Raw genomic sequence first — 25,631 nt, 5'->3', positions numbered from 1 at the left:
AAAACGGTGGGTTTCCTGTCGTGTGTGTGTACCTTTTGCATTTGAGGGCAGATGACATTGTGACTTGGCCTCCCGTGACCGTCCATTCTCAAGGTCTCGCCAGGGTGGTGCAGAAACCCGGCACACCGTGCTTACCTTGGAAGGAGGCTTTCCCTTCCCCACCTCCCTTTCCCCTCCATCTCTTCCCTCTTTCCCTCTCTCCCCCTCACTCCCGTCCCCCAGCTGTTCTCTCCCCTCTTGCTGTTCTCTCTCGCTCTCTCTTTTTTCTGCATTAAACATTTCGGGAGTGTCTTTGTAAATTATTAACAAGCGTTAGGTCTTAAACATGTGTGTTTACTTGCAGGCCTGAGAACTGGGAGGAGGCTGGAGAAAAGATGCCCTCTGAATCTTTCTGTTTGGCTGCCCAGGCTCGCCTTGACTCCAAATGGTTGAAAACAGATACACAGGTGGGATTTAACATGTCTTTTTCTTGGCGTGTTTCTGTTTCCATGTTTAAATTTCTCGTGTAAGGCTTTTCTATTTTAGGGTATGTAAGGGGAAGTTAGTTGTATCTTGCTATGTTAGAGGAGCAGGTTTATTTCCTATAACTTAAAATGTAGCAGTCTTGGCCGGGCGCGGTGGCTCACACCTGTAATCCCAGCACTTTGGGAGGCGAGGCGGGTGGATCAAGAGGTGAGGACATCGAGACCATCCTGGCTAACACGGTGAAACCCCGTCTCTACTAAAAATACAAAAAAATTAGCCGGGCGTAGTAGTGGATGCCTGCAGTCCCAGCTACTCCGGAGGCAGAGGCAGGAGAATGGCGTGAACACGGGAGGCGGTGGAGCTTGCAGTGAGCTGAGATCTCACCACTGCACTCCAGCCTGGGCGACAGAGCGAGACTCCGTCTAAAAAAAAAAAAAAAGTAGCAGTCTTTATGGCTGTTTTTGTAGATTGTGCACGGCTGCCTGTTAATTAGTTTCTTGCAAGTGCACTACACTTGAGATCTATTAATAGGCAAATTTTTTTTCCTATTTATTATTACTGGATAAGAAATCTGCCACACTTCTAAGCATACCATGGTGACTGTTACTTGTTACTGATAGTATTTGAGCTGTTTAGTTAACTGTGGAGGGGAAAATTGGAGAAGTCAGTTGCAGTAATTATGGCCGATAGAAACTCACTCATTTTATGAGGTCTTGTGTTTGTGTTTCTGGAGAGACAAGAGTTAGTTCAGTTGAGCTGTTTGTTTTGTATTTGTAACCAATACAAGGACTAAGGACAATTGTGTTGAAACTGAGGTCATGATGTTAGGATCTTGAGGGCTGAAGGCTCCAAATGAATGGTATATATAGAATTCTATCTGACTTGAAAGTTTCCCTTTCTGGACCTCCGGATGTTGAGGCTGACAGTGTCCATGTGACAGTGCCTTCCCTGACAGGAATCAGCAACTTTTTTTTTTTTGCACGTGTCAATAATTCATTATACTTTTAAAACTTTTAACCTCTTCCTCCTAGTCCTCAAATACTGATTTGTTAATAAATTAAAACTTTCCTGAAGTGTTTTCTGTGAAAGAATAATTGCAAAAGATACTCAAAGAAAAGTTAAGTACATGGAAAAATCCAAAGTATATGTTTTATTCATTACATTTGATGAATTTTTTTTTTTTTTTTTTTTTTTTTTTTGAGGTGGAGTCTCGCTCTGTCGCCCGGACTGGAGTGCAGTGGCCAGATCTCAGCTCACTGCAAGCTCCGCCTCCCAGGTTTACGCCATTCTCCTGCCTCAGCCTCCCGAGTAGCTGGGACTACAGGTGCCCGCCACCTCGCCCGGCTAGATTTTTTTGTATTTTTAGTAGAGACGGGGTTTCACCGTGTTAGCCAGGATGGTCTGGATCTCCTGACCTCGTGATCCGCCCGTCTCGGCCTCCCAAAGTGCTGGGATTACAGGCTTGAGCCACCGCGCCCGGCCTGATGAATTTTTTTGTTGTAGTTTTTTCCTCTCGAGATGGAGTCTTGCTCTGTCGCTCAGGCTGGAGTGCAGTGGCTTGATCCTGGCTCACTGCAACCTCTGCCTCTTGGGTTCAAGCAGTTCTCTGCCTCGGCCTCCTGAGTAGCTGGGATTACAGGCGCCCTCCGCCTTGCCCAGGTAATTTTTTTTTTTTTTTTTGAGGTGGAATCTCGCTCTGTCGCCCAGGCTGGAGTGCAGTGGCACGATCTCAGCTCACTGCAAGCTCCGCCTCCCGGGTCCATGCCATTCTCCTGCCTCAGCCCCCAAGTAGCTGGGACTATAGGCGCCTGCCACCACACGTGGCTAATTTTTGTATTTTTAGTAGAGACGGGGTTTCACCGTGTTAGCCAGGATGGTCTGGATCTCCTGACCTCGTGATCCGCCCGTCTCGGCCTCCCAAGTGCTGGGATTACAGGCTTGAGCCACCGCGCCCGGCCTGATGAATTTTTTTGTTGTAGTTTTTTCCTCTCGAGATGGAGTCTTGCTCTGTCGCTCAGGCTGGAGTGCAGTGGCTTGATCCTGGCTCACTGCAACCTCTGCCTCTTGGGTTCAAGCAGTTCTCTGCCTCGGCCTCCTGAGTAGCTGGGATTACAGGCGCCCTCCGCCTTGCCCAGGTAATTTTTTTTTTTTTTTTTTGAGGTGGAATCTCGCTCTGTCGCCCAGGCTGGAGTGCAGTGGCACGATCTCAGCTCACTGCAAGCTCCGCCTCCCGGGTCCATGCCATTCTCCTGCCTCAGCCCCCCAAGTAGCTGGGACTATAGGCGCCTGCCACCACACGTGGCTAATTTTTTGTATTTTTAGTAGAGACGGGGTTTCACCGTGTTAGCCAGGATGGTCTCGATCTCCTGACCTCGTGATCCACCTGCCTCGGCCTCCCAAAGTGCTGGGAGCGTGAGCCACCGTGCCCGTCCCTAATTTTTGTATTTTTAGTAGAGACGGACTGTCACCATATTGGCCAGGGTGGTCTTGAACTCCTGACCTCGTGATCCGCCCACCTCGGCCTCCCAAAGTGCTAGGATTACAGACATGAGCTTCCACGCCTGGCCCATGTTTCATGATTTTTTTTGTCCTTTGTTCTTGTAAAAATCATGGTTAGAAAGCAGAGCATAATTGTTCTTTACATAGATCCCGACTGATTAAGGTTTTTAGGGAGTTTTTTTGGCATTCACTAAATGTTTTTATTTTTAGTGTGGAATGTTGTGTGTTTTTTATTATTAGAAAATATTTGTAGATTTATACATATCAAATTCCATTCTCTTTTGTTTGAGACAGAATCTCACTGTGTTGCGCAGGATGGAATGCAGTGGTGCCATCTCGGCTCACTGCAGCCTCTGCCTCCCGAGTACAAATGATTCTCCTGCCTCAGCCTCCCAAGTAGCTGGGACTATAGGCGCTTGCCACCATGCCCGGCTAATTTTTGTATTTTTAGTGGAGATGGGATTTCACTATGTCGTCCAGGCTGGTCTTGAACTCTTGACCTGGTGATCCACCCACCTTGGCCTCCCAAAGTGCTGGGATGACAGGTGTGAACCACCGTGCCTGGCCCCAAATTCTATTTTTCAGACTATGAATATTTTATTTTATTTTCTGAGACAGGGTCTTGCTCTGTTGGCCAAGTTGGAGTGCAGTGGTGCTATCTTGGTTCACTGCAACCTCTGCCTCCCAAGTTCAAGGGATTCTGCCGCAACCTCCCGAGTAGCTGGGATTACAGGTGTCCGCCACCACACCTGGCTAATTTTTTTTTTTTTTTTGAGATGGAGTCTCGCTCTGTCGCCCAGGCTGAAATGCAGTGGTGTGATCTTGGCTCACTGCAACTTCTGCCTCCCGGGTTCAAGCAATTCTCCTGCCTCAGCCTCCCAACATGCTGGGATTACAGGTGTGAGCCACCATGCCCAGCCCCTGAACCTAGATATTTTCTCATGACCCTTTCCAAAGCCTGATTTGCATTGATTAGTTATATGTGTGTGATAGGTTTTTCTAAAGTTTTTTTATAAGTTACCTTTTTACTTTAGTATAAAAGTGCTTTGAATATGCTGAATGTTAAATACATGTTTGTTGAATTTCTTTGAAACTTTAATATTAATGAGAACTATTAACTTTTTTTTTTTCAGATGCAGTCTCACCTTGTCGCCTAGGCTGGAGTATAGTGGCGTGATCTCAGCTCACTGCAACCTCCGCCTTCCAGGTTCAAGCAATTCTCCTTCCTCAGCCTCCCGAGTAGCTGGCATTACAGGTACCCGCCACCACTAACCTCCACCTCCCAGGTTCAAGCGATTCTCTGCCTCAGCCTTCTGAGTAGCTGAGATTACAGGTGCACGCCAGCACTCCCGGCTAATTTTTGACTTTGTAGTATAGACAGGGTTTCACCATGTTGGTCAGGCTGGTCTTGAACTCCTGACCTCATGATCCGCCCGCCTCGGCCTCCCAAAGTGCTGGGATTACAGGCGTGAGCCACATTTTTAGTAGAGATGCGGTATCACCATGTTGGCCAGGCTGGTCTCAAACTCCTGACCTCAAGTGATCCTCTCACCTTGGCCTCCCAAAGTGCTAGGATTACAGATATGAGGTACTGCGCCCAGCCTAATTTTGTATTTTTAGTAGAGACGGGGTTTTGCTGTGTTGGCCAGGCTAGTCTAGAACTCCTAGGTTCAAGTGATCCTCCTGCATTGACCTCTCAAAGTGCTGGGATTACAGGCGTGAGCCACCACACCTGGCCAATGGGAGGTCTTGCTTCCCTTCTCTCCAGCATTCTATAAGCAGTGTTTTTGGGCAATGTGTGTTCAGTTTTCTCTATATATACTTTGAATCCTACAGTAGTGAAAGGAAGAGTACACAAATATTGAAGCTGATGTGGTGTGGTCTTTGAGCTGGTGGTGCTAATTATTCTTGTTTTCATGGCCTTCAGTGACTTCATCCTGCTTTAGCTGTTGTAAAGTGTTCTAATTTATGCTCCTGAGAATAACACTTGAGGTGTACTTAGGGTTCTTGTCTGCTTCCTGGTGACTGTCGAAGCTTTTCATCTTCAAGAAGGGAGATGACCAGTGTTCCAGTGTACTGAGTTTAAAGAATTTTGCATTTTTTTTTTTGTAAAATTGATAGCCAGATGTACGGTGGGGGTGGCATGCTTTCTCTAAAGGGCCAGATAGTAAATATTTTAAGCTCTCAGTGGACCATATGGTCTCTGTCATAGCCAGGGGCCCTTGCAGCTGTAGGGCCAAAGCAGCCACAGATAATACTACGTCTGTGGGCAGGGGAAGTTCATTCTATAAACTTTATTTATGGACACCAAAAGATGAAGTTCACAGAATGTTTGCAAGTCACAAAATACTGTTTTTCTTTTGATTATTTTTGAATCGTTAAAACATAAAATACGGTGGCCGGGCGCGGTGGCTCACACCTGTAATCCCAGCACTTTGGGAGGCCGAGGCAGGTGGATCACCCGAGGTCAGGAGTTTGAGACCAGCCTGGTCAACGCGGTGAAACCCCATGTCTACTAAAAATGCAAAAATTAGCTGGGCATGGTAACGGGCGCCTGTAATCCCAGTTACTCGGAAGGCTGAGGTAGGAGAATTGCTTGAACCCAGGAGATGGAGGTTATAATGAGCTGAGATCACGCCACTGCACTCCAGCCTGGCTGACAAGAGCGAGACTCTGTCTCAAGAAAAAAAAGAAAAAAGTGGGAGAGGAGGATTCAACACAGTTGATGATGATAAAAAAAAAATAAGGATAGTGAGACTCAATCCGGTAGAAACAGCTGTGAGTGGCTGTCATTTGCCCTCATGGTCTGTTGCTGCAGAGGAAGCTGAAAAGTGTGCAGGAATGTCTACCCGTCTACCCTATGGTGGTCTCACATATTGCAGCCTCTGCCTGATGGGCGCAGCATGGCTTTTGTCTCCCTACATGCCCAGAAATTGCACAGAATGTGGATCAGCTGTCCTCTCACGGGACAGCATTCTATTTGAGGTCTGCGTTTTTACTAGACCAGGCTTAAGTCACTTATATTTCAGGATGGCAACCTTTGTAACCACCTAAAATAATAAGTGTCTTCCTGTCTCCTAAGATGGGTTTACATTTTTCTTCGTGTAGTTGTGCATTTCCCATCTGTCTGTCTATCCGTCCGTGTGAGCAGCTTTTGTTGAGCAGTCGCCTGGTGCAGTTACCACGCTAGGTGTTCGGGGTGTAGGGATGGATAGGACACACCTCCACTTTCAGCTGCTGCTTGTTGATGAGCCAGCATTCTAAGCAGGTCACGTTACAGTGTGGTGAAGGGTGAAATGGAGACATTCATACATGGTTCTGGGGGAAGAAAGGCAGCAGTCCTGAAATTGCGTGAGGGAGCATTCTGGACAGAAAACAGGGGTGTCAAGGGCACTGCTGAGAGGAGCAGGGCTTTCCTGCTGCTTGTGAGAGTGGGTGTGGCAGAAGGCTGGTGGGGAAGGAGGATCTTGGTGCCCACACAGCCCTGTTTGGTGGACCTTTGTGCAGTGCTGGGTGCTGGGCTGCCTGTGGTGCCCTCTGAGGTGGCAGCTTCCCTCCCTCCTCCTTGAGGCTCGTTGCTTGCCGGAAGATGGGCTTTGCTTAAACTGGCAAGGAGGGCAGGGCTGGCGAGCTCCAGGGCAAAGGGTGCCATGGGCCCTGGCAGGTGGGTCCGATCCACAGGAGGATCAGAGGCTTATCTTGGAGCAGTAAGGAGGGGCTGTCCTGTGCTTAAAGAGGGGGCCAGGGAGAGTCGGCACTGGATTTGTGTTTCAGAAGAATGCATGTGGTGGGTTGGGGAATGATCCTGAGTGCTCTAAAATCTAAATGTCCAGTAAAAGAACACTAAGTGCATCCCCACTTTGATGGCTTGGATTTGGAGCAGTATTTGAGAACACAGATCGTTAATAGAGGTCTGTAGTAGTGCACATACTAATTTTGTGTGTTTGTGCTGCTCCCTCAAGTTACAGTAGGCAGTTGTAATTAACATTTGCACTGGCTGATCCCATGCCTTGCACTATGCACAGGTCTCCTTTCCAGTCCATTAGCCCTCCCATCTCTAAGGATCTATCCTTCATTAAAGATTGTGTGTGTTAAATATTTTCTTCTTTTCATTCCTTTATAAGTGGTCTAGGAATACATAGCCTACCCTGAGGATGTAATTCTTTGTAGAAACCCTTCACATGTGCTGTTCCCTGCCTGGATACTCAGCGTCTTGGTCTTATTCCCCATCTTAGCTCAGTTATTGCTTCCACAAGTCCCTTACTGACCCTCAGAACAGCAGTGGTCTGTCTTCCAGTCTCCCTGGTACCCCCACAGTCATCCATTGCACACAGTTTCGGACTTGAAATCCTGTGATTAGTTGTGTCAGCGGTGCCCTTTGCTGCCCTCCCTGTTACAATGTGCAACTCAGTCTTCACACGGTATCTGTGGAACCCGGCAGCTGCAGGCAGAGCACAGGTATCCAGTGAATGTTGGGCTGGGACTATGATCCTGAGTTCCAGTGCCATGCCTGAGGTGTGTGGAATCACCATCAAGTGTGTTCACATAGATAGAGGAATTATAAGTCAACCTGTGTAAACATGTTAGGTGGAGCTCTTTCATATGAATGATGCTGAATTTCACCTTCTAAATTGAGTGATCAATTGAGCATCTTTTCTTTTTTCTTTTTTTTAGTATTTATTTTGAGTTGTGCACTTGAGTTTCTCTTTCATGTTTGCGTGTGCATTTTCTAGAGTGGCTTCAGTCATCCATCTTCTCTGGAGGCTTGCAGACTAGCCAGATCCACTACAGCTACAACGAGGAGAAAGATGAGGACCACTGCAGCTCCCCAGGGGGCACACCTGCCAGCAAATCTCGACTCTGCTCCCACAGACGGGCCCTGGGGGACCATTCCCAGGCATTTCTGCAAGCCATTGCAGACAATAACATTCAGGATCACAATGTGAAGGTGAGCTAGGCCTCCCCCCACTGCCACCTCAGTGCTCTGAGGACTTTGACATAGGAATACTTATGTGCTCTTCGGTTAACATAGCACAGGCGTTGTTTCATGTATTATTTGGAGGGTTTTGAGGTGAGAACCTGATTCTGTTAACATGCTAGTGAGGCTTCAGAAGCATTACTGATTGCAAGTGCGTCACAAGCTGTGGCATGTTTAAGATTTGTGAAGACTCTCTGGGCGGCCCTGAGGTTACCTCCAGCTGTTTCTGTTGCAGGACTTTTTGTGTCAAATAGAAAGGTACTGTAGGCAGTGCCATTTGACCACACCGATCACGTTTCCGCCTGAGCATCCCGTGGAAGAGGTCGGTCGCTTGCTGTTATGTTGCCTCTTAAAACATGAAGATTTAGGTATGGAGCTCAATATCTGTGTACTTTAGCTACACTGCAGATTCCTCGACTAACCTGCAGTATATATTCATTCCTTCCCTGCCCTTCTTTTAAATGTCTTTTTACAGGTCATGTGGCATTATCTTTAGTTCATGCAGGTGCACTTGGTATTGAGCAAGTAAAGCACAGAACGTTGCCTAAGTCAGTGGTGGATGTTTGTAGAGTTGTCTACCAAGCAAAATGTTCGCTCATTAAGGTGACAGATTTTAATTCTTTTTATTCTGTGCTTTGCAGATAGTTGCTGAAATATTTGTTGTTAAAGTTGTCTTTTCCTGGTTAACTTTGCAGACGCATCAAGAACAGGGCCGTTCTTACAAGGAGGTCTGCGCTCCTGTCATCGAACGTTTGAGATTCCTCTTTAATGAATTGAGACCTGCTGTTTGTAATGACCTCTCCATAATGTCTAAGTTTAAATTGTTAAGTTCTTTGCCCCATTGGAGGAGGATAGCTCAGAAGATAATTCGAGAATGAAGGAAAAAGAGAGGTAAGAATGTAAAAGGACAGAACATACTGTTAAAGCGTGTGCTTCCCCCTGCCTCGTTGGATCTGTGATTTCAGAGTGAAGTTTCTCTACTGTTGATTCCATGTGACGTTTCTACCTGCTGCCATCATTTTTATGTATAGTTATGATTAAATGCAGAAATCTCGCTTATTTTTCCAAGAGATCAATGAGGCAATTTAGGAATTGAGTGTGGTATGATTTGGTTACTAGTAAATTGATGTTGAAAACCTAAATAATCTTTACTAAATTGATGGGGACAAGGAAGTATTTTTATTTTATTAGTTGTCCTGGTGATGAGATATAATGGGAACATTTAAACTTACTGCCATTCTTCTAAAGAAATGTTCTTTGTTGGGAATATTGAGTATGCTGATACATGGAGAATTAGAAAGGGAAGCTAAAAGAGTTACTGACATTTTCCTGGAAGTGGCTATGTAAGGGTACAGAAAGGTCTTGTTGCATTAAATCCAAATTGAGTAAAAATGCTTAGAAATTATAAAATAGTTTAGAATTTAGTCACTTGTGATTATAAGTAAACGACAGAAGTTTCTGATTATATTCTTTTTTTTTTCTTTTGAGACGGAGTCTTGCTCTGTCGCCAGGCTGGAGTGCAGTGGCACGATCTCAGCTCACTGCAACCTCCGCCTCCCAGGTTCAAGCGATTCCCCTGCCTCAGCCTTCCAAGTAGCTGGGATTATAGGCAAGTGCCACCACTCCCAGCTAATTTTTGTGTTTTAGTAGAGACAGGGTTTCACCATGTTGGCCGAGATGGTCTTGATCTCCTGACCTCATGATGTGCCTGCCTCGGCCTTCCAAAGTGCTGGGATTACAGGCGTGAGCCATCGCGCCTGGCCTCTGATCATATTCTTATGACTTATACTGATTTACTCTCTTTTTTTTTTTTGAGGCGGAGTCTCGCTCTGTTGCCCGGACTGGAGTGCAGTGGCCAGATCTCAGCTCACTGCAAGCTCCGCCTCCCGGGTTTACGCCATTCTTCTGCCTCAGCCTCCTGAGTAGCTGGGACTACAGGCGCCCGCCACCTCGCCCGGCTCGTTTTTTTGTATTTTTAGTAGAGATGGGGTTTCACCGTGTTAGCCAGGATGGTCTCGATCTCCTGACCTCGTGATCCGCCCATCTCGGCCTCCCAAGTGCTGGGATTACAGGCTTGAGCCACCGCGCCCGGCTTTTTTTAAATTTTATTTTATTTTATTTTATTTTATTTTTTTTTTTTTGAGGCGGTGTCTCGCTCTGTCGCCCGGACTGGAGTGCAGTGGCCGGATCTCAGCTCACTGCAAGCTCCGCCTCCCGGGTTCACGCCATTCTCCTGCCTCAGCCTCCCGAGCAGCTGGGACTACAGGCGCCCGCCACCTCGCCCAGCTAGTTTTTTGTATTTTTAGTAGAGACGGGGTTTCACCGTGTTAGCCAGGATGGTCTCGATCTCCTGACCTCGTGATCCGCCCGTCTCGGCCTCCCAAAGTGCTGGGATTACAGGCTTGAGCCACCGCGCCCGGCTGATTTACTCTCAAACCTGCTTATTGAACAGTATTAATTACTGAGTTTCTGATGGGCATTTTGAACAATAAGCTTATGAAAGACTGAAGTGTTTTAGAAGCCATCTAAGTTGATTGTTCCTGAACAAACCCTACACCATAACAGCCTGTTTGCATCCAGTGAGTGCTCCGGATCAGGCAGTCACAGTAGTCACGCTGCTGCAGTTCCTTTAACCCAGGCACGCAGGAACTCAGCGTGGGCCCAGAGACAGGCCTGTCTCAGCATGAGGGAGAGAGACTCCACCACTTGCCATCTCATATCCATGGGTTCTGAGCCCACACTGTCACTTTTAGAGTTTCTTGTGGGTTTATAGATTTATTGTGTGTTGTTTCAAGCTGGTTTTCTTTTTTTTTTTTGGAAATTAAGTAACTTATAAAGATTAAGTGATTAATATTCCTGTTGCTGTGTCAGGGATCCCCGAGCCCTGTCTCAGCCTTGATGATTCACTAAAAGGACTCAGAAGAGCTGTTATACTCACAGCTGTGGTTTTTTACTGCAAAAAGGATACAGATTAAGATTAGCAAAGGGAAGGGTACATGGAGGGAAGTCCAGAGAAAACTAGGCACAAGCTTCTGGTGTTTCTCCCCAGTGGCGTCGTTTGGATGTGCTTCGCTCTCCCAGCAACAGTGTGTCACATCATGTGTGAAGAGTTGTTAACCAGGCCAGCGCATCTGAGCCTTGAGTCTAGAGTTTTTATTGGGGGCCAGTCACAAGCGCAGGCAGTGCACATGTGACTGACCTCAATTACTTACACTCTGGTGCCTCAGCACAGAAACAGGTGGTCCCTCCCGAGTCACATCATTAGCATAATCTACCTGCCTGACTACTGCCACAAGGTCCTGGGTGTCAGGTATACCAGAAAACTTACCAGGCAGGATGTTCCACGCACTCAGAGCTCAGCTCCTAGAAGAAGGACAATCCTGAAGGGACAGACCTTCCTTGGGAATTTGCAGGGCTTGAGCAACCCCAGCCTGCTGTGTTAGCTCTTTACTGCCCAGGTGTATTATCATGTTGCTTATTTTTTATATTGTATGCTGAGGAGATTTAGACCAAAAATTTTAAAAGAGATAAAATATAGGGAGGAAATTCCACATATCACAATGAATTCAATTGGTTTAGTTACACACTAACAGAACCACTGAACTGGACCAGGGTGGACAAGCCAGGAACTGTGGGCCAAATTCCACCTCTTGTTTGCTTTGTGTTGGCCAGGTACTAAGACCTTTTTTTTTTTTTCCAGTTTGAAATTGTTTTTTAAAAATTAGAAGAAGTATATTATTTTTGACACATGAAAATTACATTAAGTTAAAATTGTAGCACCATAAATAAAGTGTTATGGGAGCACAGCCACACCTATTGTTTTATTTGTGGTTACTTTTTGTGCTACAGCAGCAGAGTTGAGTATTTGCAATAGATTGCATGGCCTGAAAGACTCAAGTGTTCACTCTCTGGCACTTGAAGAGCTCGCTGGCCGCTGGGCTTCCCTGGCTTCGGGGCTTCTCCCCTTGTCGCACTCTCAGTTTGTTTTTTTGTTCTGCCATGGTGATCATTTCACTTTTGTGGTTTGAGCATTGCAATTTATAATGTTGTTCACATGTTTATTTGAATGAAATATTTGTCCTTCATGCAAATCTAAATATTTCTTAATTTAAAATTATATTTAAGTGTATGATTTTTATAGAAAATGATGTTTTAAAATACAGTTCCTAAGAAGCCAGAATCTATGGATGATGAAAAAAATATTGGAAACGAAGAGAGTGATTTAGAAGAAGCTTGCATTTTGCCTCATAGTCCAATAAATGTGGACAAGAGACCCACTGCAATTAAATCACCCAAGGTGCAGTATTTTCTGTGATTCTAAGGTTAGCTGGATAGAGTCATAGCACGTAGCAAAGGAATCCCCAAGTCTTGTACCTCTGTACCTGGGCATCTGGAGGGAGGGACGGGTGGTTGTTAGAAATACGGCCCCAGGGATGCTTCATGAACTTGACTTATGATGTCCTGGTCAGAGCTGTAGCTGGAGAAAGGTTTCCTTTTATTTTTGGTACTAGATTGTGTCATTAATTATTCACCATTCATTCCTTAGCTATATTCTTTGTTCCAGAAACAGTGCTGGGCACTATGGTTATTAATATGAACCATAACTTAATTTTGTATGCCAAGCTAGCCTGTTCCAACATATATTAGTATAGAGATTATAAATTCACTTATAAGTATATTTATGGCATAGTTTTAAAACCATGTATTACTTACTAAATTTAACGTATTTTAACCAATTTAAACCTGTGAGCATTATTTATTTATATTTTACTTGAATAACTTTTAGAGCACAGTTTAATATTAAATAGGATAGACTAATGATGAAAATTGTTTTCCTTTGTTGGGACAAATGGCAGCCGCTGTTGAGTACTGTTACAGGTGTTCACAAATACAAGTGGTTGAAGCAGAATGTTCAGGGTCTTTATCCACAGTCTCCCCTCCTCAGTACAATTGCTGAATTTGCCCTTAAAGAAGAGCCAGTGGATGTGGAAAAAATGAGAAAGTGCCTACTAAAACAGGTAAAATTTGAAGAGAAATGCTTCTGTGCATTGGGTAATGTATATAACACTTAACTGTATGCATTGATATTTTGCAGTTGGAGAGAGCAGAGGTTCGCCTGGAAGGGATAGATACAATTTTAAAGCAAGAATTTCTTACTTCCATCTGTGCAGTACGCGATGTTTTGTGGATGGCAAAGACTTATTCCTGAGGGAATCGATATGGGGTAAAACGTTATCCTATTTTTTTCATAATTAAGGAAGCTGTGGCAACAAAACGTTGCTCTGTAGTAGTGAGAAGTCTGGCAGTGTCCCGAGTCAAATTCTTTATCTTTATTTGAAAGGGAACCTCTTACTGATTGTTTAAAGGATGTTGATTTGATCCCCCCTTTTAATCGGATGCTGCTGGAAGTCACCTTTGGCAAGCTGTATGCTTGGGCTGTTCAGAACATTCGAAATGTTTTGATGGATGCCAATGCCAAATTTAAAGAGCTTGGTGAGTCAACAATTGCATCAATGTTATTTTATATTTTGGCTTTAATTATGTGTTGTGGAAACTTGCAAATGCCAATTTTTGCTTTTGAGAAGACTTTAATAACTTTGTATTTTGTACTTATATTTCAGCTTTCTCAGATTTTAAATAAAACTTTAAAATTTAGCAGGAGACGCAATGTTGAAGTACTCTAGTATAACATTTTTACATTTTGACATTTTTATGTGTATCACCACATACCCTGAAGTGTCTGTGTCCTATATTAATATTATTTCCTGGATAGTTTGAGCATCTACAGAGAGTTGATTGGATTGGTTTTGTGGATGAAAAGCGGGACATAACTTTCATATTTGAAATGGAAGGAATGGAATAGGGCACCGGGGTATTCAGAGAGCAGCATGCTAAGTCCTGTAGACAGATGGAACGACCTGTGCTTGGAGTGCAGGGGATAGGCTCATCATGCAGCAAGACAGAGCTGCCCACTCTGTGGAAATCCACTGAAAAATAATCAGATGTTTAAAGTAATCGCCAATGCTTTCTGCATTACGTTTATTCTTGTATCTCGTATCCATGCACAAGAAATGTAAGTAGGTGCCAATGCTTATTAGGTATCCAGCCAGTTCCCCTGCAAACCATTACCAATGAGAACCCATCAGGACCAAGCCTGGGGACCATCCCACAAGCCCGCTTCCTCCTGGTGATGCTCAGCATGCTCACCCTGCAGCACGGCGCAAACAACCTCGACCTCCTGCTCAATTCCGGCACGCTGGCCCTCACGCAGACGGCACTGCGCCTGATTGGTAGGTCTGCACCGGCTTGAGAGCCTTTGGGAAAACATCAAGATTTTGCTTTGATTTCTTTCTTTTTTTTTTTTTTTTAACTTTTTGTAAATTATGGTAAGACACAAATAGCAGAAAGTGTACCATTTTAACGTTGCAATTCAGCGGTATTAAATACATTCACACTTTTCTAGAGTCGTCACCACCGTCTAGTTGTAGAACTTTTTCATCACTATAAATGCACCCCATTTAGCAATCAGTCCTGATTCCCCTGCCCTCCAGCCTCTGGGAGTCACAAATCTGCTTTCTCTGTCTATGGATTTGCATATCCTGGATATTTCATATAAATGGAATCATACCAGGTGTGGCCTTTGTGTCTGGGTTATTTCATATCAGTACTTTATTTTTATTGCTGAAAAAGATTCCCTTGTATGAATATATAACATTTTGTTTATTCACTTATCTGTTGATGGACATTTGGGTTGGTTTTGCCTTTTGACTTTTGTGAATAGTGCTGCTAGGAACATTTATATACAAATACTTGTTTGAACACTTGTTTCTAGTTCTTTTGATTATACGCCTAGGACTGGAATTACAGGGTCATATGGTACAACTATGTATAACTTACTAAGAAACTACCAAACTTTTCCACAGTGTGATATCATTTTACATTCCCACCACCAGTGGACAGGATTCCAGGGTTCCAGGATTCCAGTTTCTCTACTTCCCTGCCAACACCAACACTATTTTTTTGTGGGATTTTTTTTTTTTTTTTTTTGGATTAAGACCATCCTAGTGGGTGTGAAGTGGCATCTCATTGTGATTTTGACTTGCATTTCACTGATGATGAATGATATTGAGCTTCTTTACATGTTTGCGCTTGTTGGCCTTTGTATATCTTCTTTGGAGAAGTGTCTATTCAAGTCCCTTTCTCATTTTTTATTTTATTTTTTTGAGACAGAGTCTCACTCTGTCACCCAGGCTGGAGTGCGGTGGCACAATCTTGGCTCACTGCAACCTCCACCTCCCAGGTTCAAGTGATTCTCATGCGTCAGCCTCCCAAGTAGCTGGGATTATAGTCACACACCACCACACCTGGCTAATTTTTGTATTTTTAGTAGAGATGGGGGTTTTGCCATGTTGGCCAGGCTGGTCTCGAACTCCTGACCTCGGGTGATCTGCCCGCCTCGGCCTCCCAAAGTGCTGGGATTACAGGCCTGAGCCACTGCACCCAGCCCCTTTGTCCTTTTTAAATAGGGTTGTTTGTCATCTTTTGTTGTACCAATACATGTACTATATAAGTGTACCAAACATTTAAAGAAGAATTAACACCAGTCCTCAGACTCTTTAAAAATTTTGTGTATCCTAAACCTTCACAGATCTGTAGACCTTTATCAGATATATAATTTGAGGATATTTTCTCCTGTTCTCTGGATTGTCCTTTGATACAGAAGTTTTTTATTTTGATGAAGTTCAGTTTATCTGTTTTTCTTTTGTCATCTGTGCTTTTGATATCATATCCAAAAAGCCATTTCCATATACAAGATTGATGAAGATTATCCTCATGTTTTCTTCTGTAAGTTTTACAGTTTTAGCTCTTATCTTTAGATCTTTGGTCCATTTTTAGGTAATTTTTTTTACACCGTGTGAGGGAAGAGTCTAACCTTTTTCTTTTGATTATCTGATTGTTTCAATACCACTTGTTGAGGACTGTTCTTCCCTGAAGTTCTCAGTACCCTTGGCAAAAATCAGTTGGCTGTAGGTATTTAGATTTACTTCTGGACTCTCAATTACATTACCACATTCTATATGTCGATAATTATGTGGGTACCACACTGTTTTGAACATCGTAGTTTTGTACTGTTTTAGCATTGAGAAGTGTGTTTTCTTTCTCAAGATTATTTTGGCTTCTTTGGGTCCCTTGCATTTTCATATGAACATCAAGGCTGGCTTTTCCATATCTGCAAAAAAGACCATTGGGATTTTTGCTAGGGACTGAATCTGTAGATTGTTTTGGGGAATAGTGCCATCTTAGCAATGTTAACATCCATTCTCTGAATGTGGAATGTCTTTCCATTTATTTCTGTCCTCTTTAATTCCTTTCAGCAATATTTTATTGTTTTACAGTTATCAGGGTAGTAATGGCCTCATAGAATGAACTAGGTAGTGTTCCCATGTATTCTGTTTTTAGAAGAGTTTGAGGGGTCAATTTTGCTTTAAATGTTTGGTAGAGTTGACCAGCTAAGCTTTTCTTTGTTGAAAGATATTTGATTACCGATTCAATATCTTCACTGGTTATGGGTCTTTTCAGGTTTTCTATTTCTTCTGGAGTCATTTCAGGTAATTTATGTTTCTAGGAATTTGTTCATTTTATCTAGGCTATTTTATTTGTTGGCATACAGTTGTTCACAGTGTTCTTTTACAATCTTTTTTATTTTTATGTTGGTAGTGCTGTCTCCACTTAACATTTCTGATGTTAGTTATTTGCATCTTCTCTCTTTTTTTCTTTCTTTTTTTTTTTTTGAGATGGAGTCTCACTCTGTCGCCAGGCTGGAGTGCAGTGGCGCAGTCTCGGCTCACTGCAACCTCCAGGCCTAGGCCGCGTGATTGGTGAGCTGGGAGAGGACGGGTGGATAAGAGTCCAGTGGGACACGGGCAGCACCAACTCCTACAGGATGGGGAAAGAAGGAAAATATGACCTCAAGCTGGCAGAGCTGCCGGCCGCTGCACAGCCCTCAGCAGAGGACTCGGACACAGAGGATGATTCTGGTGGGTGACTCAGGAAGGTGTTTAGTCCAAGGCAGCCCATAAACTGTCCAGGTGCTGGCTGCCACCACTGTCATCTGGGCATTAGAATGGGATGTCAGGACGCACCTGCAGCTGGTACTCTGTCCTTGGAGCCTGCAGTTTAAATAAGCTCCTGGGCACCTCCTATGCAGGTGCGTGGAGTGGCTGTGGGATCCAGCGATCTGGCTGGAACTGACTTTCTACATTTTCCTCTCACGTGTGCACGTGCCCCTCTTTGAGAATGTGGTGGCCAGGCCGGGGCAGCTGCACCACCAGCGAGTCTCATGTGGTTGTTGCTGAGCCTGCGTCTGAGGGAGCGAGCCGAGGCCTGGTGGCATTGCCCTGCAATCTCGGTCCATTGCCTCCTCCTCCAGTGAGAGCCCTCGCCCAAGCACACTCCACCTGCCCCCTGCCTTTACCTTTCCTCTGCGGTCCTTGACTCTGAACTCTTCCCGTAATGTGGAGTTAGTCAGCACTTTATCGCTTCTAGGGAAGCAGAAGTGAGAATTCAGGGGTGGACCAAGAACGCTAGATCCTATCCAAGGAGATCCAGGTTGTGGGAGGAGGTTTCGTGACATTTCTTACCTGTTCCTAAAAGACACGTGAAGCTTCACATGGCTGGGCTTGGTAAGACCAACCAAGAGGCTGGGGCTGCCTCCCAGCACCACGGTGCCCACCATGGGTGCAGGGTCGTCAGGCTCAGAAATGGCCGTGACAGTGAGCACGAGACCGTAGAAGGTGCACTCAGTAGAGAGCAGGTGGTGTGGGGGCTGGAAGAGGCTGTGCCACAGCGGACCATCTGGGCTCGGAGCACACAGCTCAGATCCTGATGCCACCACCTTTGGCACGTCACTTCTGGGGCCTGGGTCCCTCAGGTGTGAACAGAAGTGTTGCCTGCTGTGTAGGCCTGTTAGGAGTGATGTACGTGGCACCTGGACCCCTGTCCCTGAGGGTGGTTGTGGTGCTGGCCGCCAGCGTCCAGCCTATAGCATACTGCCTCACACCAGGCACTGCTTCCTCTCAGCCCACCTCGCCTGCGGGAAGCAGGTCTGGCTCCCTGCCTGTGGCCTTTCCCCATGGGGACGTCAGAGCCTGGGCAGGGGTGGCCCCGTGACAGAGGGCGGCCTCATTTGCCACACATCTCCGCATCCCAAAGCCAGCCAAACTGGATGCGTGAGCGTCTGGCCGCCCCACTCCACAGATGCCGGTGCTTTGTCCTCGTCCAGGACGCAGCCTGCTCATCAGAAACTAGCACTTGACATTTGATAAGTTGTCGTTCTAAAGAAGTGAAACCTTGGAATCATTTATTGCTTCTGAGTTATATGCTAATATTGTTTCGAGAATTGTTATTTAAAAGATTCTTGAGGAAGATGGGAACGGAAATATTAGGGTGCACGGTTAGTGCATCCTGAGTTCCATCTTTTCTTCTAAGGATCTGTTTCCCTTTCCAAAGCAGAAAAGATGACAGTTTGGGAGGTCGAGGTGGGAGGACTGTTTGACCCAGGGAGGAGGTCAAAGCTGCAGTGAGCTATGATCGTGCCATTGCACTCCAGCTTGGGTGACAGAGAGACCCTGTCTCAAAGAAAAAAACACAAAAATCTCTGTACTTTTAATTTTGCGTGAACCTAAAACTGCACTAAAATTCAAGTCTTCAAGAAAACAAGAATGTAATATTAAAGCTGTTAAATTATGTGCAAGACTATCTTCCAGTTTTACTTGGGAATATAATTTGTTGTTTTGATTTTTTTTTTAGAAGCCGAACAAACTGAAAGGAACATTCACCCCACTGCAATGGTGTTTACCAGCACTATTAACTTACTGCAGACTCTTTGTCTGCCGGAGTTCATGCTGAGATCATGCAGAGCGAAGCCACCAAGACTTTGTGCGGACTGCTGCGAATGTTAGTAGAAAGCGGAACGACGGACAAGACATGTATGGAATGAGAGATTGAGGGCCCAGGGAGTCAGCGCTGGGGGCCGCACGCTTGTCGTGTCTGGGTGTCAATGTGGGTGGGTGTGAATGTGTGTGGATTTGTTTCCTGTGGCTGCTGTAATAAAGTACTACAGACTTGGGGGCTTACACAGCAGTAGTTCTCACGGTTCTGGAGGCCGGAAGGCTGAGATCGAGGGTGGTTCCTTCTGGGGCTGTGAGGGAGAAGCTACTTCAGGGCTCTGCCCCAGCTTCTGGAGTTTGCTGGTCTCTTTAGCGTTGTTTGGCTTGTAGAGGTGTCAGCCCGATCTGTGCCGTCATCTTCACATGGCATTCTCCCTGTGTGTGAGTCGCTTCCAAATCTCTTTTCATAAGGACATCATTCAATCTCATCAAACTAATTACATCTGCAACGACCCTATTTCCAAACAAGGTCCCCTGCCGAGGTACTGTAGGGGTTTGGACTTCAACATACGAATTTTGCAATTCTGAGTTCAACCCACAACACTGGTTTCAAACAACAAGTTTGTTCTCTCAGAGTTCTGGAGTCCAGAGGTCCCAAATCCAGGTGTGGGTAGGGCCATGCTCCCTCCACAGGCTCTAAGGGAAGGTCCTTCCTTACCTTGTCCAGCTTCTGGGAGCTCCAGGCTTCCTTGGTGTGGGGACGCATTGTGCCAGTGTCTGCCTGCGTCTTCACATGGCCCCGCCCCGTGGTCTGCATGTCCTTTTCTGCCTCTGAAAGGACTCTCATTGAGTTTGACTCTAAGCCAACATGATGTCACCTAAATTCTTACCTTAATGAGGTCTACAGAGACCTCATTAAATGAGATCATATTCTGAGGTTCTGAAAGTATGTGAAGTTGGGAGACAGGCACAGTAATCCATAAAGTGTGTGTGTGTGTGGAGTGTAAGTATGAGAAATGTGAACTGAGGGAGTGGGGTGAGTGTGCATGTGACCGACAGCCCCTGTCAGTGTGGGTGAGGATGTAGGCGTGCTCCAGTGTGTGGGAGGTTGTGTGAGCGCATGCGTGTATTAGTAGTGTGCCGGAGTGTCCGCACATATTGATGAGAGTGAGTGTGTTAGCGGTTGATGGGCAAGTGGCTGAGCATTTGTGTTGCAAGTGTGACGATGTGTTTGTAGCGTGTGGTTGTGTGTGTGTGTGTATGCATGCATTTATGTGAGTGGTGTGTGTGTGTCCATGAGAGCATGTGAGTGGGCAGGTGAAGTGGGAGTGAGAGCGCCAGTGCATTGAGCCAGTGTGTGTGTGAGGGTGAGCACGAGGGAGGAGTGTGAGGGGACTGGGTGTGTGAATGAGACGAAGTGTAAGTCAGTGAGGCTTAGTGAGTGTGAGGAAGTATGAGTGGGTGGCAGGCACAGGTGTAATTGTGCGATTGAGGGCGAGCATTTGTGTAAATGTGAATGCCTTGTGTCAATGTGAGCATGGGTGACGTGTTATTGTGAGTGCGTGTGCATGAATGTGAGCATTTTGCTTGTGTCAGTGAGTGGGAGGTTGTAACAGTGTAGGTGTGAGTGTCAAGTGAGCAAGTGTGTGGGTACAGGTGTGAGTGGGTGAGTAATCGGTTGTGACTCGTGTTTAGGAGTGTGAGTGCATCTGAGTTTCTGTATGCATTGGGAGGGGTAAGTGTATGTGAGAGTGCATAGGAGTGTGTGTCAGCTTGCATCTTAGGTTGTGTGTGCATATGTGTGACTGGGATTGTGTGTGTTCGTGATTGCGACAGTGGTGTGAGTACACCTGAGAGTGTGAGGGTGGGTGCCCACGGGTGTGTCTGAATAACTTCGTATGGGTGTGTGTGTGAGGATGCATATGAGGGTGTGAGAGTGTGTGTGTGAGCGCATGCGAGTGTGCTGAAGGAAGGCAGGTATCCTCATAGGCTTGGATAGCTGAGGGCAGGGTGGGGAGGTGGGAGGCGAGAGCAGATCCTGTGGGGCTGTGGGTGGGGTCCCTCAGGAGGGCCCAGCCTCCAAGCCTCAGCCTCCATTCAGGGAGTAGTGGAGTCCTGGGGCCGGGCGGAGCAGAGGTGGACCCACTTGTGCCAGAATCCAATGGTGTAAACCTAGTGAAAACCTTTCCTTTTGTTAATGCAGATGTAGTAAAGTTGGATTGGAAACTTATGGTGCAGATTAAATATAAGCAAGATTGTGGAGATATTTAAAACGAAATAAAAAAATACAATAGATGCACTCTTGCAAATTACTGCTGTTTGAATTATAGATCATTTTCCTATTGCCTAGAAACAATACATAGCTAAAATTCCCTAACTACTTTCACTACATATACTTAGAAGGTTTTAAAAATGCCTGTAGTCCCAGCTATTCGGGAGGGCGAGGCAGGAGGATCACTAGAGCCCAGGAGTTTTAGACCAACCTGGGCAACATAGTGAGAGCCCATCTCTAAAAAAAAAAAAAAAAGAAAAGAAAAATTCAGAAATGTTTCTTGAACTAACTTAAAAGTCGTCTTCCACTTCTCACTTTGAATTTGAATTAATTTACAAACTGCAATATATTTGTAAAGGAGCTTACTGTAGAAAATAAAATAAGTTGATAAAAAAATAAGAATTTACATTTAGGGATTTATCTTTAGGGACTTGTTACCAAGCATGTCTGTTTTCCCTCCTGCAGCTTCTCCAAACAGGCTGGTGTGCAGGGAGCAGCACCGGAGCTGGTGCACGCTGGGGTTTGTGCGGAGCATCGCTCTCACGCTGCAGGTGTGCGGCGCCCTCAGCTCCCTGCAGTGCTCATGAAGGTCGTGGAAGGGCATGCACCCTTCACTGCCTCGCTGCAGAGGCAGGTAATGTGCTGCCAGGCAAAACCAGTTCCCTGAGAGAGACATCCATGTACTGAAGTTCCCTGCCCTCAGAGTCAGGGGCCTTTATTCAGTAACGAGTGCAGAAAGGGTCTAGAAGTGACAGGGTAGATTTTCTGGAGGCAAGGGGCAGAGGTCCTTGATAATTGGTAAGTCACTAACCTTTAGCTTACCTGCTTTTCTCTTCGGTGGTAAATCCCGCAACTACTCACTCATCTGCTTCACAGAATTTGTAGTGTAATTGTCTTAAGAATTAAACTAAAAATAATTCTTTTTTAATTAAACACATGCATCTGTAATGTTGCTTTTTTCTAAAGTCCCTGACAATCCTAATCACTAATCAACTTGAGTGTAATTACCTGGCTGTAAAATAATGAATCTCAAACTTTTCACATGATTGCTTGCATTATGAGAACAGAAAATAAAGAGAGGCCGGGCACAGTGGCTCATGCCTATAATCCCCGCACTTTGGGAGGCCGAGGCAGGTGGATCACGAGGTCAAGAGTTCGAGATCAGCCTGGCCAACATAGTGAAATCCTGTCTATACTAAAAATACAAAAAAAGTGAGCCGGGCTTGGTGGTGGGTGCCTGTAATCTCAGCTACTTGGGAAGCTGAAGCAAGGAGAATTGCTTGAACCTGGGAGGCGTGGGTTGTAGTGAGCTGAGATCGTGCCACTGCACTCCAGCCCACGCGACAGGGCGAGACTCTGTCTCAAAAAAAAAAAAAAGAAAATAATCTGTAGTTTCTTAATCAGATTTTTTTTTAATGCTTGTCGTTTTAAATTGTCTTTGATCAGATCTTAGCTGTGCATTTATTGCAAGCAGTCCTTCCGTCATGGGACAAGACCGAAAGGGCGAGGGACATGAAGTGCCTTGTGGAGAAGCTGTTTGGCTTCTTGGGGAGCTTGCTCACTACCTGCTCTTCCGACGTGCCATTACTCAGAGGTGGGTGGCTGCCTCCCTTCCCTGTGTCCTGGTGACAAGCTGACCGCCACCCACAACAGCACACTGGCGGAGGAGGTGGTGGCGCTGCTGCGCACGCTGCACTCGCTGACTCAGTGGAACGGGCTCATCAACAAGTACATCAACTCCCATCTCCGCTCCGTCACCCACAGCTTTGCAGGAAGGCCTTCCGAAGGGGTGGGTTTGTGCGCTCAGAATTAATGTAGTTGAATGGTAAACCCGTAGGGACTGGGCAGCTCCGTGCGTGTCCCTGGTCGAGCTCGCTATTTGGTCTGCACTAGGCCCAGCTAGAGGACTACTTCCCCGACTCCGAGAAACCTGAAGCGGGGGGCCTCATGGCGGTCCTGGCTGTGATTGGAGGCATCGATGGTCGCCTGGCGCCTGGGCGGCCAAGTTGTGCACGATGAGTTTGGAGAAGGCACCGTGACTCGCATCACCCGGAAGGGCAGAATCACCATGCAGTTCTCCGACATGCGGACGTGTCGCGTGTGCCCACTGAGTCAGCTGAAACCAGTAGGTGAACTTGTGCTCGGTGACTGTATGATAAGGGGATTCAGCTTTACACTAGAACCGGGCACCACCATTAGCACTTGAAAGAACTTGATTCTGGCCGGCGCGGTGGCTCAAGCCTGTAATCCCAGCACTTTGGGAGGCCGAGACGGGCGGATCACGAGGTCAGGAGATCGAGACCATCCTGGCTAACACAGTGAAACCCCGTCTCTACTAAAAATACAAAAAAACTAGCCGGGCGAGGTGGCGGGCGCCTGTAGTCCCAGCTACTCGGGAGGCTGAGGCAGGAGAATGGCGTAACCGGGAGGCGGAGCTTGCAGTGAGCTGAGATCCGGCCACTGCACTCCAGTCCGGGCGACAGAGCGAGACTCCGCCTCAAAAAAAAAAAAAAAAAAGAAAGAACTTGATTCTGGTACCTCAAGTTTGCCTTCCAGGAAGCTATGTGAGCTTGTGCTTCTGTGGTAAGCAGGGCCTGTCTCACAGGGCACCTAAAGCAGTCGTTCGTGTGTGTTTCAGCCTCAGACACGAGGGCTTTAGCAACCTAGAAGGTACCGTGCATCTATGAGGTAGTTCTAATTATTTTAAAATGTGAATTTATGAAGTTCACTTTTTATTGAACAACTCAAGTTTTAAAAAAACTTAAACATGTTTCCTTTAAAAAAAAACAACCTTTCTTCATGTAGAAAATGCATAGTTTTGAGTGACATGACTTAATGTAGCAGCTACTGTCAACTTAACCTGTGAGTCAGGGATGCACAGGGAGAAGGAGCCATTTACATTGTTTTCATGTAGCCCAAGTGCAATCTTACTATATCTTTTTCTTTTTTTTTTTTTTTTTGAGATGGAGTCTTGTCACAGGCTGGAGTGCAATGGCACGATCTTGTCGGCTCTCTGCAACCTTTGCCTCCCAGGTTCAAGCGATTATCCTGCCTCAGCCTCCTGAGTAGCTGGGATTATGGTGTGTGCCACCACACCTGGCTAATTTTGTATTTTTAGTAGAGACAGGGTGTCACTATGTTGACCGGGCTGGTCTCAAACTCCTGACCTCAGGTGATCTGCCCGCCTTGGGCTTCCAAAGTGCTGGGATTACAGATGTGAGCCACTGTGCCTGACTTGACTATATTTTCTATAAAGTACTCTTTTTTATTGTTATAGGAATATACGCATGTTGTAGAATACTTCAAGTATATAGAAAATACCTGAGAAGATAGTAACCACCACACTGATGTAATTATTGTTGACAGATTTGTAAAGAAAAATTAATGTAGATTATACTTGCTATATGTGTAAGTCTGTATCTTGCCTTTAATATCATTTTAAAAAATGATTATTCTCAGCTCTAAAAAGGCTGATGGGTATGTGTGGCATTTCAGGATTAAGCCCATGGTTTTGATGACTTTCAGAACGTTTCATTTGTTAGTCATATTGGCCGCATGCTGACAGCTTCTGTGTCCTCTCCAGCTCCCTGCTGTGGCCTTTAATGTGAACAACCTGCCCTTCACAGAGCCCATGCTGTCTGTCTGGGCTCAGTTGGTGAATCTCGCTGGAAGCAAGTTAGAAAAGCACAAAATAAAGAAATCTACTACACAGGCCTTTACAGGTCAGTACATGGTGCTGCTTGATGAAATAGCTGCTGTCCTAAATTCGTGTTGTTTGTACAGTGTTCTTTCACGAGTGAGTTCATGGGCCTGCTAAAGTCCTGGGGTTCACGTGGATTCACCATTTGTTGAGTTGCAGTTGGGAGCGTAACCCTGTGTTCGTGGTAATGAGTGTTTTCGAGTCAGCCTTCGTCAGCATGTTCGGAGCCACACTTAAAGAACCCCATGGCTCACACCCTCTTCTCAGTGTCACCCTTTATCCCAGAAGAGAAGTCTGTGTTCACCTCTTCTCTCCTCCCCTCCATCCCAGGGCCCTGTGGCCCAGTCACCCTGTTGGACCATGGCTCATGGCCTGTTCCCTGCCAGATCCAGGGGCCTCTGCCCTGCAAGCCACCTAGCTTGCTGGTGGCATTCAGAGTGGCTGAGACTGTAGCCTTGCTTGGCTCTGCCTGCCTTTGGGTCTAGAATGCAGCTCTCCCGAGTTTCTTTCTGTGTTCCTAGAGAGCTCTTCTCTCTGCTTGTTCTTTATATCCTGGAAGTTCTCGTGGCTTCACCCATAACTGTGGCGTATTCTGCCCACCCTTTTTGAGTTTTCTCCCCTCTTGCTCCCACAGACCTACGATTGCTGCTTTAGCATTTATGATGTAAGCACTTTCAACTCTGTATCTCCCATTCACATCTCTGCTTGGAGGTGCAGTGCATGTAAATCACAGCATGTCCGAAATTCAGCTGACCTTCTCTAGTAGCTGCCATTTCCCATGGTGGTGAATAAACCTGTCTGCCAGTTAGTCGAGTCAGTGCCCGAGCG

At 45.8% G+C, this 25,631-nt stretch overlaps 1 protein-coding gene across 1 annotated transcript; it reads left to right on the top strand.

Moving 5' to 3' along the window:
• Positions 1-25,536, top strand: LOC117071120 (putative HERC2-like protein 3). The gene is given in 21 exon segments (XM_033190876.1): positions 1-446; positions 7,698-7,912; positions 8,178-8,310; positions 8,418-8,545; positions 8,638-8,833; positions 12,106-12,239; positions 12,787-12,960; positions 13,038-13,084; positions 13,086-13,166; positions 13,284-13,435; positions 14,041-14,246; positions 16,755-16,980; positions 18,752-18,829; positions 18,832-18,930; positions 21,569-21,679; positions 21,682-21,737; positions 22,550-22,707; positions 22,709-22,892; positions 22,997-23,095; positions 23,097-23,228; positions 24,687-25,536. Coding segments are annotated over 21 exon segments (2,865 nt in total). The 5' UTR covers positions 1-424; the 3' UTR covers positions 24,921-25,536.
• Positions 25,537-25,631: the final 95 nt, after the last annotated feature.

The sequence above is a fragment of the Trachypithecus francoisi genome, unplaced genomic scaffold (assembly GCF_009764315.1).
Source record: "Trachypithecus francoisi isolate TF-2019V2 unplaced genomic scaffold, Tfra_2.0 Lachesis_group3, whole genome shotgun sequence".
Taxonomy (NCBI): Eukaryota; Metazoa; Chordata; class Mammalia; order Primates; family Cercopithecidae; genus Trachypithecus; species Trachypithecus francoisi.
The sequence above is the reverse complement of the archived record's forward strand: the minus strand, read 5'-3'. Positions and strand labels throughout refer to the sequence as shown.